Consider the following 15,711-nt stretch of genomic DNA (forward strand, 5'->3'; position numbering starts at 1 on the left):
AGGCATGTGATTTTCAGGCAAAAATACATACAGCTGACTTAATTGTGCAACACTGACATTCAACCTGTTTGATTTGGCCATTAAAAAACCACCTTAACCTTGACCACAATAGTCAAATTAAATATTTATCTTAATAAATAAACATGTGTGGGCTGGATCTCAAACAAACTTTCAGAAAGTGCAGTCCCTGAAATGGGGTGTTTTTGCATACGTCAGCATAATAACCCAAACCATTTAAATGTGTGTTAGTGATGGGTGAAAGGGGGCGGGGCTTTGTAGCAAAGACTATTTAACAGAGAGACTCAGAGGTTTACCTCAAACAGCCATGGCTCTTCCTGGGAATCAGATGAGGACATGGACACTGTTTGTCTGCCTGAGCTGGATGTTTGTGGGTCAAGTGGCGGCAGAACCGTGAGTTTGTTGAACTCTCTGTAAAATGTAGTGTTTTTAGTAAAGTTTAATGTAATGTTGAGGATTGGAATTTTCTGCTTATTTTTAGGGTAATCTTTTGGGTTAGAGTTTCTTCCATATAAGTGTCTGTGAGGTATCTACTGTGTATGCATGTGTCTTTTGCTGCAGGTGTAAAAGCCCTGAAAAAGGGACTATTTGACTGAAAGATGCATTGACACAAACTTGGTGCAAATTACTGTTATTATGGTTCCTGTTACAAACTTGTTTCAGTTTGTGTATTAAGCATAGGCTGTATGAAAAGATGGCCGACATGACAGCTCCTTAAAAGTGAAGCCAAACCCTCTCTAGCGCCCCCTGCTGACTGGCTGCAGTATAGGTCATAAAGCCCGCCTCCTCCATGTTAACAGATGGGACATGAGTCAAACTATAAAATCAAAATACACGTCAAATACATTTTTCTCAAACATGGTTTCTGTCATTATAGTTAGTTCTTATCATGCTGATTTATGTCCAAGTGTTCATTTTTCTGACAAGTTTACTTTTAATTAGTTATTTGATGCTATAAAAAGGGGGCGTGGCCTCATGATTGACAGCTCTGCTGACAAATGGGGCTCCTGCAGCGTTCTGTTCCCGAGTAGCAGAGTAGAGGAGGAACGGCGAGAGGAGACGTAACTAACACTAACACTACAGTCATTGAACTTTCCATAAGCGTGAAGATCTGCTTCACCAAATGAGCAAGATGGCAGCGCCCGCTCCGGGGATATTTTGGCTTCATTTTGTACAATGAGAGCAGGCGGAGATGCTCTTCTGCTTGTTGATAATGCACATTTTTCCATCTGTCACACAGGCAGTACCTGGTGGCCATGCCTACAGTAATCGAACCCGGAACCGAGACTAAATTCTGTGCGAGTCTCCTGCAGCCCAGCGAGACTCTGGTCATGACCATCACTCTGATCTCTGGAGAAGAGGAGACCACCCTCCTCCAGAAGACCTCCAGCACTGAGTTTCATGAATGCTTTCAGTTTCAGGTCACCTCTTTGTTTCACTGGATCATTTATTCCACAAAATACTTGTTTGCACCATTTTTATGTAGCCACAAACTGTTTTCTGATTCCTTTGATTCACTTATGAGGTCTCTATATACTCCTGCAGGCTCCTTTAGTGCAGGATGAAACCGTGCAGATGTTCAGGGTGAGGTTAAAAGGCGACACATTTCACTCAGAAGAAGTCAGGAAAGTCTTGATCAAAGATTTCCAAACGATGACGTTCATCCAAACAGATAAACCACTCTACCTCCCAGGACAAACAGGTAACAAGAGCCCGACCAATTACGAATACAGTCAATTCAAACTACCATCATGGCGGCAGATGTAGGGAATTTTTGAGCTGTATGTTTTGACCTACAAGAACTTCCTGTTTCATGGGGAGGCATCACCTGTTTGGGGAGTGACAACAGCCACAACTTTTGAGGATTCTAAGATCTAAAGTTTTTGTCCTTGAGGTCTTTCCTACATATCTTCTAACTTTTACGTGGATAGGATGAACAACCCTTAGAGGAGTTCTTTCACGTATGATCTCTATAGATGGCTGAAGATATATACTTGATAAATTAAAATGGTGGACTTCCTGTTAGGTTTGGGTTAACAATAGGTTGTTTTTGTAGGTCTGGACATGATACATATGCCTACCAAATGTTGTAAATGTAGGTATAATGTAGGCTTCTGCAGGGGACATTTAGTGTACAGCACAATCGAGCCATTTTGTCAAATCCAAACTGAAACTTACAGTAAATCCCACTTGGGACAGATGAACCAAATTTTGTGAGATCTCAAGCATCCCTATCTCTTCAAAAACAACTTCCTGTTTCGTGGAAAACAACAAAACCGCTCTCTATGAAAACGTCAAAATCAATGACTGTATATAAAGATAGACGATGTGTCTCCATCTCCTTTCGTACAAAAGTGAGGTAAAATTCCTCCACAGCAGGCGCTGCCATCTTGCAAATTTTGAGCCAGAAGTTTGACTAGAAGATTATATCTGCTGAGGAAGGTTTAGACAGTTACAGTCCCTCGGCTCATGTTAGACTTTAAGTGTTAATGACTGACCAGATATTTCTCCCAATGGTAGATAATGAAAGGCTCTCAGTATGTTCTGTTTAAATCGACTTTCATTATTATTCTCTTTGATAAGATATTCTCTTTGCATTCTGTTCAGTGCATTTCAGAGTGGTCACACTGGACACCAAGTTCAGACCTGCCAGTGGGCTGGTGAGTGTTTGAACTGTCTGTTCTTTGTTTAAGACCTTAAACAAACACTAAGAAGTAGAAAAAAACGTGATCTTTAAACTTTGCTCTGTGTTGAATTATGAGTATAAATAACTTCTCCTGTTTAAGTTCTGGGTCAAAAAGGTTCCTATGAACACTATTTTACGAGTTTTTGTTTCTCGCATATTTCTGACTTTATTTTCTCACAAATTCGCAAATTTCCGACTTTAATCTCAGAATTGTTTTGTCTCTTCTCTGAATATTCTCCTCCGGCTCCATTTTTTGTTTTAACAATGGCCCTGATATGCCATCATGTTTCTTTTAGTAACATAACCATGAATGCATTTCATTTAGGGCAGCTGTCCTCAGGGTTATTTGTTTTGGTGGCTGCTAAAATAAGTCGCCTTTTAACAAATGTTATTGTGCTCTCTTCTTGCAGTACAACACCGTCGAAATTCAGGTAGGACTCAATCAAAGCAAAACTTATTACATTATAAATATGATTGTAAATGTTCATCTCAGTTGTTAAGCAATTGTTCAGCTAAGATAAAACCTAGAGCATGAATATTGTTAGACTGCTCCAAACTCACTGTGAAAACACATTCTTTACCTTCATTCCATTAATAGGATTCTAACTACAACCGGATTGGGCAGTGGCTGAACACCACATCCAATGGAAAGATATTGCAGCTGTCTTACTCTTTGAACTCTGAGGCTCGTGAAGGTACCTACAGAGTTCATGTTTGGATTAATGGAAGAAAAATAAGTCACAGCTTCAGAGTGGAGAAATATGGTAAGTTACGTTTCTCCACAACACAACAATTTGTATTGAAGTGATAATCTTAAAGTTCTCAGTTTCATTCTATTTGGCGCCACCTTATGGCGATAAAAGGCAATTGTGGGCGCATATGTCCCAGATAACCAGACGTCCACGGTCGGCTCCGGTTGTAACTCTTGATTTTCCTGGCTGACGGTCGCTTTCCTTTTCAGACTGTTTGCTTCATCTGAGCGTCGAGTTTGTTTCTTCTTCTTTGGATTTTCACTTCTTGTTGAAGTTGTATCTGTAGTCATCCATCTTTTCTTTGTTTGTTCAGCCATAGTAGATTACTGTTTACTCGCAACACTTGCAGAGAGCGGAAAAGCAGCCGCTTAGCTCCGCCTACCCTCTCTGGCAGACCAACCACTGCTGGCTGATGGAAAACGCGTCACTAACTGGGCGCCGCTTGTGATTTTTTCGTGAATGTCGCCACAGACACCCAGTCCATAATAATTCTATATACTACAAATGCAAAGGCTTTCATCAGTGGGCCATAGGCTCAATCACCATTGTGTTACCTCAATCAGCGATAGACAGAGACTTAACAGACATTTATTTAAATGAAAATCTTCGAGATTATGTCTTTAAAAAAAGGATTCTAACAACCGTACTTTGTCCTCAGTTTTACCAAAGTTTGACGTAAAAGTAAAAGCGTCTGATGGAATCAGCATTGGACAGGAGGAAGTCGAAGTGGAAGTCTGTTCAAAGTAAGTAACATACACATGACTTGAGACTGTGATTAAAACTACCTTTTTCTTCTACACAACAATTGTGTTAAAACTTCCCATCCAATCAGATACACGTATGGACAGCCTGTGCCGGCCAGTGTTGAACTCGAGATGTGCCGACCTCTGAATCCTCATGTTACACTCAATGACACAACAAGCCAGTGCCATCAGGAGACAAAGCGGGTACGGTTAAAGCTACAAGACACAGAAACACAAAAAACCCAGAAACATATGATCCAAATATTTTAAAGATGATTAATATTCTTGGTTGAGTCACTGTCACGGTTGAGGTAAAACAAAACCAAAAAGGCTCTGGGAACATGAACTAGGGAGGGTGGAGGGGCTCCAGAGGAGGGACTCAGGGCAAATGTTCTGGGGAACAATGTTCAGTTTTAAATACAGCCTGGAGGTTGGACGACCTGGAGGCGGGGCAGAGGCTAAACAAAAGCTTTCAAGCGGGCACCTTTAGCAGGCGTCGGCCGGACAGCCGACGAAGAACCAGGAGGGCCATCCTCCGGCTGGACCAGAAGAGGTGTCGGCCGGGATGCTGACGGTGAACCAGGAGGGAATCCTCCTGTTGGCATGGAAGAGGATCTGGACCAGATGGAACCTCTTGCAGGGCCGGAACAGGATCAGGACCTGACGGGACCTCTGGCTGGGCCGGAACAGGATCTCAGCCCGACGAGACCTCTCAAGCAGGAACTGGACCCGACAAGACCTCTCGAGCTGGATCTGGACCCAATGAACCTCTGGCTAGGTCGGAACAGGATCAGGACCCAACGAGGCCTCTTGAGATGGAACAGGGGGCTGGAATTCTGGGACAAGAGCCGGAGTCTGTTGGTGAGCCGACTGGAGCCGGGGAGCAGGAGCCGGCTGGGTGGGCGACTGGAGCCGGGGAGCAGGAGCTGGCCGGGGGGCGACTGGAGCCGGGGAGCAGGAGCCGGTCGGGGGGGTGACTGGAGCAGGGGAGCAGGAGCCGGCCGGGGGGCCGACTGGAGCCGGGGAGCAGGAGCCGGCCGGGGGGCCTATTGGAGCCGGGAAGCCAAATGGACCCGGGGAGCAGGAGTCGGCAAGGCCTCCTTGAGCCTCCACGGCTGCCAGTACAAATTGCCAGGCGAGTTGCTGTCCAGGGAGACGGGGACTGAAGGGCAGACTTTGAACCTCGCTTGCAGCTAACAGGCTGAGATGCAGACTGCTGGTGGCCTTGACAGTTTATAAAATCATTTCTCCAATCAGGCAAAAATGTTTTTAGCCAAGGCCTAGAAAAAACCTCCTGGCAGGCTTTAGAGAGGGCTGTATCCCTGCCATTTCCATCACAGGCATATGTGAAGTCCTTCTTAAGACATAAGAGGTAATTAAAGGTTAAATTCCACCTCACGCATTTCAGTTAAAAATAGGGGGGCTGCTCGGTAAAAGCTTGGTCAGTTCGTACTGTCACGGTTGTGGTAAAACAAAAAGGGGGAGGACCCAGATGCAGACGATGTAAGTTTAATAAACAAAAAAACTTAAAGGCAACAAACAAAGGATTACTGTCCAAAGGGTACAGGCAAACAAAATCCAACAGCCAAAAAGGTCCAACAAAACAGGTAACAAATAATCCACAGGAAAAGAACAACGACTGGTCAAAAAACACGGAGAGCCACGAGGAGCAAGGACAAAAGACAGAGCATGACATGAAAGACATAAGACGAACTGACACTGAGACAAGGGAGTACAAAGACTAAATAAACTTGGGAGGTGATGCTAATTAGAGACAGGTGAGACAATCAAGAGGCAGGTGAAAACAATAAAGGCAAGGCACATCATCAAACAAGCGGGAAAACACACAAAGGCAGGAAGAGGATCATCACAAGAGACCATTATCTTCCATCCACCCATCCATTATCTTCTGCTTATCCGGAGTCAGGTCACGGTGGCAGCAGGCTAAGCAAGGTAACCCAGGCGTCCTTCTCCCCAGCTACGTTTTCCAGCTCCCCCTGGGGGATTCCGAGGCCATCCCAGGCCAGGTCGATTATATAATGCCTCCAGCGAGCTCTGGGTCTACCCAGGGGTCTCCCCCCAGTTGGACGTGCCTGGACAACCTCCAAAGGGAGGTGCCCAGGAGTCATCCTAATCAGATGCCCGAACCACCTCAACTGGCTCCTTTCGATGCGAAGGAGTAGCGGCTCTTCTCCGAGCACCCTCTGGATGTCTGAGGTCCTTACCCTATCTCTCAGGACTCTAAATGACTAATGGGAAAGTAAGTTGCTTCAACTGGTAGCCCCAAAAACCCAACGCAATGTAACCCTCCAGTTTAACCTTCCAGAACATGGTAGTTTATGGTCTACTGCTGCCTCAGTCGATGACTCAGTATTTGTAACACTCTAACTTGTTAATGACCTGTCTCTTGAGGGTCTACAACTCCACTGGAAATGTTGGACTACATTAAGAAATCAAGTGTTACAAAAGACCAGCGAAGTCGCATTGATAAAGACATTTTGTGGGTCTTTCAATGACAGCTAACATTCTGTGTTTATTTTACTTTTTGTTCTATCTAGACAGAAAAGAATGGCTGTGCCACGTTTATGATCAAAATGTCAACCTTCACTAAACTGAAGCCACAATTATTGGAGGACGAACTGGAAATCACTGCTGAAGTGGAAGAGGATGGAACGGGTAAACTTCAGTCATCATATGTTCAAAACGATATGATAGAAACACTGTCGTAACATGGTGGCTTTTCTTACAGGGATTAAACGCACAGGAAGGAAAACAGTGGCGCTTTCTTATATTGTTGGAAAGCTTTCTTTTATTGAAACACCAAAGTTTTATAAGAAAGGATCAATTTTGGAAGGAAAAGTAAGTAAAATATGTAATCTTCAGTTACTTGTTGTAAAGAATACATTACAGCTGTGGATTCTGTGCATTCACAGTAATACATCTTTTGTTTCCAATAGGTTAAGGTCGTTAACATCAAAGATGAACCTGTTCCTGACATGCCGGTCTATTTGTTTGATGATTATTGGATGGCACCTGTGCTACGAAACCTCACAACTGACAGCAATGGAATCGCCACTTTCACAATAAACACAACCGGCGCTGAAAACAACATTAGACTAAGAGTAAGTGAATGACTATGGTAGCGATAGTTAAATGACATGGACGTGATAGTAATCTTTCAGGGCAAAAGCTTCTAATCAAAGTAAGTCCAGTAAATTTGCTCGTTTTTTGCAACTGACAGGCTCAGGTTGTCATTTAAACTGTCTAAAAACATTACAGAGAGGATCCCTGCAGAAAGGGTTGGAAGCTTAAGTGCTGTGATCAAAAGGATAATTGTGTTCCAGGTTACGATGACTATGAAAGTAGGAGTCTGGGAAATAGTTTTTATTTTGCAGATTCCTGATTGATTAGCTTCTGAAAAGACAATAGATAAAAAAATTCATAAGAACAATAAATAAATAAACATCCAGAGGGACATCGGGCCATATTTCAGGTCATCGCAACAAAACTTCTAACCCAACAGCTAACGTTAGCATTCAGCTGTTGGCATTATGCTCACCTGAACACATAATAAATGTACGTCTTTCCACATGTATCTTGTAACACTATCAAACCGTAATGTTGGCTAGGAAGTTGTCTATTATCTGTTAGCTGCTATGTTGAAAATGTTCAAAGACTCCTAATTCTAGTAATTCTTAGCACTATCTGTGTTAGCTTTTAATGCTTCTGACAACTTCATCAATTGTCAGCTGACTAATATCACTTCTTCTCTACGATCCAGGCTGCCCTCGAACAAGACGAAGCGCCATTGGTTCATTCAAAAATTCCACACTATGAGAATGAACGTCACGTAATTTCCTTGATCTCGCCGCCTTCTCCTCGTACTAAATCATCCAGCTCTCTGGAGGTGAAGGGGAAGAAGCAACTTCCCTGTGACAAAGAGGAGAACTTCTCCATCCAATACACTTTTGTGGGAGAGACCCGGGGCTCGGTGGATGTGATGTATCTGGTGTGTAGTGGACAAATGTGTGAAATTGAAACAGCTGAACTTGTTGATCTAGAAAACACAGAATATTTCTGAGAGAATAATTTTATGACCCAGTTCAAAACAGAACATGTGCTAGGATTGAGCCGGAGATATACTTGCTTTTAACTATGCGTGTGCATGACGTGCACATGAACAGTAGGGGCAGTGTAGAGGCAGAGGGGATGTGACACAGCAGCAGGGACAACAATGGCAGAAAGTTCTGAAGACAAGCTGATCTGTACGATGTGTCGCTGCCACTGCACAGAGACAAACATGCCTGTCAAACAGCTGCAGACAGATAAGTTTCATTTTAGAAGTCCACGTGGAAACCTGCAAAATGGGAACAAGTCCGGGAGCGTTACGTCCGTGCACGGAGGAACATGTTGGAGAGACGGAGCGGGGACGGTGTGTTCTGTCCACTGAACACACAAGAACTGTCGCTGTTTCTGCCGTGATCTCAGAATGAACATCACAGTAACCTCCTCAAGTGTCTCCATGTCTGTTGTTTGAATCCCACACATACAGTAGTTGCATACAGCCTGAGCTCTCTGGTGCGCCCTCTAGAGGTATCCTCCAGTAACACACGTAGTGCAGAGACAAGTACGTGAACAATTATGTTCATGGCGCAGACGATTGTGTGTGCAAAAGCAAGGTGAAAAAGCAAGTGGATCTCTGGCCTTAATCGCTTCATGCTCAGTTCTTGCCAACATCTTGCCTATCCACAATCTGTCCAATTCTGTCTTAGCTCAGTCAAGCTCAAGAACTTTCCTCTAATCACAGTTTTTTTGTGTGTTGTACCTTTTCTGAATCTATGCCTGTTTCAATTTAAGGCAAATTAACCGCTTTAATTAACTTCCTTACAATTCTCCAGGTGTTAACCAGAGGAACCATTGTCATGCAAGGGCATCAGAAGCTGGAAGTGCCAGATGATTCTGGTGGGTAAAGATGACTTTGAAAATGTACAAACAAGAATCCTCTTGCTGGAAAGTCAGACGTGTAGACACTATTCTCATGCAAATTCTGTTTCATAAAAAAGATTATTATTCTGTTGCATTTTATACAAACAGACGAAACAATGTTTTAAATCAAAGATGATAAAATAATGATGTTATTTGGATCAGTAAGTTAAAAGTGTCCAAAACCCTAGAAGGATGTGTTTTGTGTTGGTTTCATCCTAAACGTGTCTTGTTTCTTTTACAGTGACCGAGGGCGAGATATCCTTTGTATTTAAAGTGACTTCAGAAGTAGCACCAGAGATCCAGATTGTGGCTTACACCATCCTCCCGAATGAGATTGTAATCGCCCACAGCGCTTCCTTCTTGATCGAGAAATGCTTCCGTAGCAAGGTCAGTGTGAAAAGAGGAAAAAATACTGAGCTAGGTGGAATCAGATTTTGAACTAATTCTCAATGGTTTAGTTTAATACAGTATACGCTCTTGCCTGCAAATATTCTGCAAAAGTATTATCACATTATTCAAGCAGTGTGCAAAATAAATGTTCAATTGCAGCGTTGATGTTCAGGTAATGCCAGGCAACTCAAAATGCTGTACAGAGGCATTGAAATGTATTTAAAACACAAACACAAGAAAACAAGAAAACATTCAAATTAAAAAGAACTTTAAAGACACTGAAGGAAAAATAAAACCATGGGCAAACGTGAGCAAGAATAGTTAGAATAGAAAATCTGCAATAAACAATATTTTGAACCCTATTTTTTTTTTTAAAGTTTTAGCAGACATTTGTGTACATTACTGCTTGTATGTGCATCTGTGTTTGTCTGTTTTGTGAGTCAGGTATCTTTGGGGTTTAATCCAACCTCAGCTGTACCAGGAGAGGGAACCACCCTGCAGGTGTCGGCCCAGCCCGGCTCTCTGTGTGGAATCAGCATCATCGACCAGAGCGTCCTCATTGAAGAGCCGGGGAAGACTCTGGATGCCGACAAGGTACCGTAAAATTCGATGTAAAAGATGCACTTTAATCCATCTAAAAAGTGGGCTGTGTCCTTTTAAATTAAATTACATCAATGATTGTTTAATTATTACTAGGGCTGTCAATCGATTAAAATATTTAATCGCGATTAATCGCATGGTTGTCCATAGCACATTTTTGACCTGTTGTAAATGTACCTTAAAGAGTTATTTTTTGAAGTTTTTAATACTCTTAGTAACATGGGGATGGACAAATATGCTTCCTTTATGCAAATGTATGTTTATTATTACTGCAACATTCTAAAACAATGACATATACTGTCCAGAATATTCTACAGAATAACCTCAAAGGTTCTGCATGTTCAAAAAATATGCTGAAAGCAGAACATGGCAATCATGGCATATATCTCTATTTCTGTGAGAAGCACATCACATGTAGGCTTACTCAGTCTGGATTAACCTCTTTCTAGATGCTTATTTCTTCCTTCCGCAGGTTAACTGTACTCTCTTCTTCACCTTAATTCACGTTTTAATTCACAAACTACTTTAAGTGATCACTTGGCTTTGCTTCAGTCACCCAACACACCTGCACCTTTGCGCTCTGCATAGCTTCTGGCCCCGCCCCCTCTTTCTGTCTGTCTCTCTGTCTCTGTCTGCTGAGTTGACTGTCTTCATCAGCAGTCTGTTTAACTAAGTCACTAAAGTTAAATATTTTCTCTCGTAATTCAGTTCTCACAGCATGTGAGCCGCGTGTGCACGAGGGACGTTATTCATGACATAACGCCGAATGACATCTGCACCTTTTTAAAAGCTTTATAAACAGCGACAATCATTGCATTTACGATAGGGACCTACGGAGATACACAGTAGGAATGTTTACATTGCGTTACAGAACTGCATATGATTGTGTGCGGACAGAGAGCGTCCTGATGTCCTGTGACTCCTGTCCCTGTTCCAGCGCTCTTCCTCAACAAGGAGAGCGGGTGAACGACCGGCAAAATGTATGTAGCGGAAACACTGCCGGTGGTAACTCAGTTCACATCGACAGTAAAAACAAATAACTTTTGTCTGTCCAGAGAACCATCGAGCAGGGCTTTGAGGCTGAATTTGTCATTTAAAAGACCCTTTTCTTTTTCTAGTTCTGCTCACTGAGGTTTGTTTCTGCATGCTGTCCGCAACATTGCGGCTGCATTGCTTCCTGATTTCTCAAACTACAAGGTGGGCGGAGGGTCATAATAATAGAACGTGCCCTAAAATAATTAGTGGCGTTAACACGTTAACTTTGACAGCCCTAATTATTACATTTCTGTCACTTCTTATGTTCAGTGGCACTGATGTGTTATGGGAACATTGTTGTCTCGTTTGTATTGTTTTACCGTTATAATACAAACATAATATTCTTGTCCCTTGTCTTCTTTTTCAGATATTTAATTTGTTGCCTGACAAAAGCTTTTTCTTCCATCATGCTAATGATCCTGAACCGTGTTTGAATGTGAGACACAGAAGATCTTATATGTACTGGTACAGAGAAGAGAGTGACGATAGTAGTGCTCTTGGAGTTTTCCAGGTAATTCTTATGCAACAATTTTCCACATTTATTCCTGACACCATTCTTGCTGTTAAGAGCCACTGACATTTCAATGTGCTGCCTGTTTATCCAGAGATTGGGCCTGAAGATCGCAACAAATGTACTTACCAAGATGCCGTTATGTGTCATCTTCAAGGGGAAAACATACTACGATGATATTGGTGAGAGACATATTAGTTTGGCCCATTCAAGTGAACATATATAAAAGCATCACTTTAGGAAAGTTCACTGTTTCAAGTTTTACCTCTGATTCTGGTCTATGTGTTTCTGTCTCCTCAGTTTCTTTTGCTGACATGAGTATAGAAACGGACGTTACCTCAGAACTTATCTGGAAATTAAGGTCGCGCACTTTCTTCCCGGAGACTTGGATATGGAACCTGGTGGAAGTTGGGTGAGTTTCTGATAGCGCCTCTTCACATGACTTGTTTTTTGGGGGGGGTTGTAGGCAATTGAAGCTGATTTTTTTTTTAACTCAACAAATGTAAAATATGTAAAAAAATATATATATAAATGTAAAATACTTTTATTTAAATGATCTATATCGTGCCTTTAAAAACAAAATGCTATGCTTGCATTAACCCTCGTATTATCCTCAAATAAACTAACACATTTTACCCTTGGGGTCAATCTGACCCCAGGGATATTTGCTTCCAGAAAATGATTTACATACAATTGTTGACCAAGTTTTTTAACCCCTGTATAATGAAACTTATCGGTGAGTTGACCTGTTCTCTAGCGCCACCATCAGGCCAAACTTTTAAATTAGAATTAATGTATCTTGAAAAGTTTTCATACAAATCTTCTCAAATTTACTGACAACATTAATGAACACAAGAGTATGAACCCTGTTGGTTTTGGTGATGATATGACCTTTCCTGTAGCGCCACCATCAGGTCAAACTTTCAGTTTTAGAGTAAATGTATGTTGAAAATATTTCATCCAAATCTTTTCTAATTTGGGGTGCACATTCATGACTCTCACAGAATGAACCATATTGATTGATGTTGGTGACCCCCCCTTTCCTCTCATAAACATATTTATTTAATTATTTTTATCTCCTTTTTTTGTAACATATTTGTGGTTAGTCACTATAAAGTCTCACTCACCCCTCCTCTTTTGTTATCCGGGCTTGGGACATCCCAAGTACAATTTTTTCAATGGATGGTGTTATGAAGAGCTCTAATGATGACTTGATGTCTTCAGCATGGCTGATTGCATATCTGGTGGGGCCTCGAAGCATTTTGATAATATTAGCAGCGCTAAGTCTACCCTGCTGTTGAAGTGGGGAAAGGGACCATAGTATCTTTCCATGTTTGGAAGGGATCGTGTCTGCTGGTGGTTGAGAGACAACAGGAGGGTCAACACTCTCATTCTCATCAGATGAGAATGCCTCAAAGTCAGGGTCCTCCTCAACACAATCCTCTGTCTCAGAATGTCAGAATGCAATGTCCTCGCGGGAATACCCCGCCCTCCACACACACACCTTCATGCCCATGGTGCGGGAAAGTTCTCATGAGAATATTGTTTCCCCCTCCCCCATGTCATGTTAGCACCAAAAAGGGAAAATGATGGTCCCTCTACTCACTTCAACAACAAGGTAGACGTGCTGCTAAGAGTGTGTCCCACCAGACACACAGTCAGCCGTGCTGAAGACATAAAGTCATTATTCGAGCTCTTCATATAACCATCAACTGAAAATATTGTACTTGAGATGACAATTTTAGAGTGGTATGTGTAGTTGGAAGGACTTGGATGTGATCAACTCACAAGCCTACATTGGCTTCCTCATTTTGGCAGGAGTTCACAAGTCAAGTTGTTTCCCACATGCCCACACCACGAGAAGTATCAAAGTTCTGGTGGGAATAGTTGTTTTCCCCACCCCCCTGTTATGTATCAACTCAAAAGTATCAACTCTGCACCTGCAGGTGCGGGGATGTTAGGTCACACACACAGACAGACAAGTTTTACACAGCTAAAACAGCTTGGGGTCAAATTGACCCCAGAGGAACACCAATGCGTGCAATATGTGTTCAGCACATTGAAAAAATATCATCATGATAATTTTATGCATAATCAGTTGTCCCCATCAAATTAGGAAAAGTCCTGAAATATGAAGTTTATTATTTAAATAAATAAATAAAAACACTCGAATCAAATATTTAAGTTCTGATTCAGACAACTTTATTTATCCCAAAGGACAAATCAGTTTTACAAGTGATTTAAAATGTGGCACCGATTCAGCACGCCAGACATCCTCAGACGGCGTTACAGTCTCTCGTCCAAATATGGTCACTTCTGGTTTCAAATAATCAAGATGGCAGCAGCTGAACTCCAAAACAAAGGCTTCAGAAGTGTGGTCCACTAACCCAGGGGTAATGTCAAGGTGGTTCTATCCACTTCTTTTATTTGTGGTTGAAACAACTCTGCACCTGCAGGCAATTAAGAACTGCCCATTAACGTAACCTGAAAATCTTTGGACCATGAAAATAAGTTGACGCGAGTGAAGCGAGCGTTGCTACTGCAACAATGTGAAGAGATTAAACAGGCTGCCCTCGGGGTGTCAATCCGGAGAATTTCCTGCGAGCGACAGAACGTTCATTAATCTTCCACCTGTGGCACTCACGGATCGACGGGACTATGCTAGGGCCCTTAGCCCTCGAGGAATGATTGACTTAAGATCCCAATTTTAATCAATGATAAATATTAAATAACATCAATATAGATTTTAAAAGATTAAATTTGAATCTTTGGCAATCAAAAGTTTAAAAAAGATTTTTAATTTAAATCTTAATTTGAATCTCTAACTTTAAAGACTAATTTTAACTTTGTCTCTATTAAATAATCAATAACAATTTTATTACTTTAAATCATATTATCAATCTCGGCTACTTTCTTTATCCCCTTGTCCGGTTACCACCGTGGGTCCCCTGGTGTTCGCTCCTCGCTCACTGGCCTCGTCCTCGACCTGAGACACTTATGAGCCTTGAGGCGTGCGGACACAGGAAGGGGGGGAAGGCGGAGTAAGGCTTCCCTATGTGGTTCTCTCCCACTGGCTTCCGTAGGTCTCCCGATTCCCTGACAAACTTTTTACTACTCACTGATTTTTGTTGTCTAGTTCTTAGCCCCTGTAGGAGTCTCTCTTTGTACCTCCCCAGGGTCACAAAGGGGAACTCGGAAACCTACAGCTATCTCCTCTCTCCATCTGAAGAACCTGTAAGGATCCCTAACCTCAAAAAGCCTAACAGTTATAAGCTTCTAACCAGGCCCCAGCCAGGGGAGGGGCCCCGACAGATTCTCTACCTGATGTATGTGTGTGTATATGTGCCCTAAGGTCGTCAGTCGTGTAGCCATAGTGTGGATGCGCATGAGCTTACCTTGGTGGGCGCCACGAGGATCTTTGAAGAAAACTCTTGTGTGTGTCCTTGTGTGAGCAACTCACAAAAACAGACGACCAGAATCTCCCTTAAAAGTTTTAAAGGGTCTTTATTAAGTCAGACTCGTCATTATTCAATAACAATTCAGTCTCAAGAGAAAAAAAAAAGAGATTAACAGGGGGCTCTAAACTGAAGGGCACCAAAAGTTCCCTCATCGAGTTTCCTACTGTTCTGTCCCTCCTAGATTTTAATCACATCATTGCAGTCGAGCCATCTCAGACAAGCGTTTGTTGTATCACTTTCGAGTCGTCTAATAAACTCCGAGCTTCACAACTGTGCTCCGCACTTCTATCAGTGCTTCACACATTCCCTAACATATAGCACCTCAATCTGTTAAAAAGAAATCAGTGCTCTAAACACTTCTATGATAACACCTCGATCTGTTAAAAAGATCTCAGTGTGCTATACACCTCTAAACTAACACTTGTCCAAGAGGCTCTCGTCCTGTCGTCATGTGATTTTCTATCCCTACAGCTGATAAAACGTCAAGAATCGTGTCAAGAACGTGTCAAGACCTTGCACCTGCACTCTAGCT

General features: G+C 42.2%; 1 protein-coding gene across 1 annotated transcript in view; it reads left to right on the forward strand.

The window, feature by feature from the left end:
• The first annotated feature begins 325 nt into the window (after positions 1 to 325).
• LOC138604556 (alpha-2-macroglobulin-like) overlaps positions 326 to 15,711 on the forward strand; it is a 39,644-nt gene continuing 24,258 nt past the window's right edge. Inside the window, exons 1-18 of the mRNA XM_069676489.1 lie at positions 326 to 411; positions 1,259 to 1,439; positions 1,564 to 1,720; positions 2,626 to 2,678; positions 3,115 to 3,135; positions 3,303 to 3,468; positions 4,115 to 4,199; positions 4,289 to 4,403; positions 6,758 to 6,875; positions 6,949 to 7,058; positions 7,157 to 7,321; positions 7,981 to 8,208; positions 9,098 to 9,161; positions 9,427 to 9,572; positions 10,020 to 10,169; positions 11,578 to 11,721; positions 11,816 to 11,918; positions 12,022 to 12,133. Coding sequence (XP_069532590.1) covers positions 326 to 411; positions 1,259 to 1,439; positions 1,564 to 1,720; positions 2,626 to 2,678; positions 3,115 to 3,135; positions 3,303 to 3,468; positions 4,115 to 4,199; positions 4,289 to 4,403; positions 6,758 to 6,875; positions 6,949 to 7,058; positions 7,157 to 7,321; positions 7,981 to 8,208; positions 9,098 to 9,161; positions 9,427 to 9,572; positions 10,020 to 10,169; positions 11,578 to 11,721; positions 11,816 to 11,918; positions 12,022 to 12,133 — 2,204 coding nt within the window. The remainder of the gene's footprint in view (positions 412 to 1,258; positions 1,440 to 1,563; positions 1,721 to 2,625; positions 2,679 to 3,114; positions 3,136 to 3,302; positions 3,469 to 4,114; positions 4,200 to 4,288; positions 4,404 to 6,757; positions 6,876 to 6,948; positions 7,059 to 7,156; positions 7,322 to 7,980; positions 8,209 to 9,097; positions 9,162 to 9,426; positions 9,573 to 10,019; positions 10,170 to 11,577; positions 11,722 to 11,815; positions 11,919 to 12,021; positions 12,134 to 15,711) is intronic.

Source organism: Semicossyphus pulcher, unplaced genomic scaffold (assembly GCF_022749685.1).
Source record: "Semicossyphus pulcher isolate SPU_LCO1_2020_fin unplaced genomic scaffold, fSemPul1.0.p SCAF_26, whole genome shotgun sequence".
In the NCBI taxonomy this organism is placed as follows: Eukaryota; Metazoa; Chordata; class Actinopteri; order Labriformes; family Labridae; genus Semicossyphus; species Semicossyphus pulcher.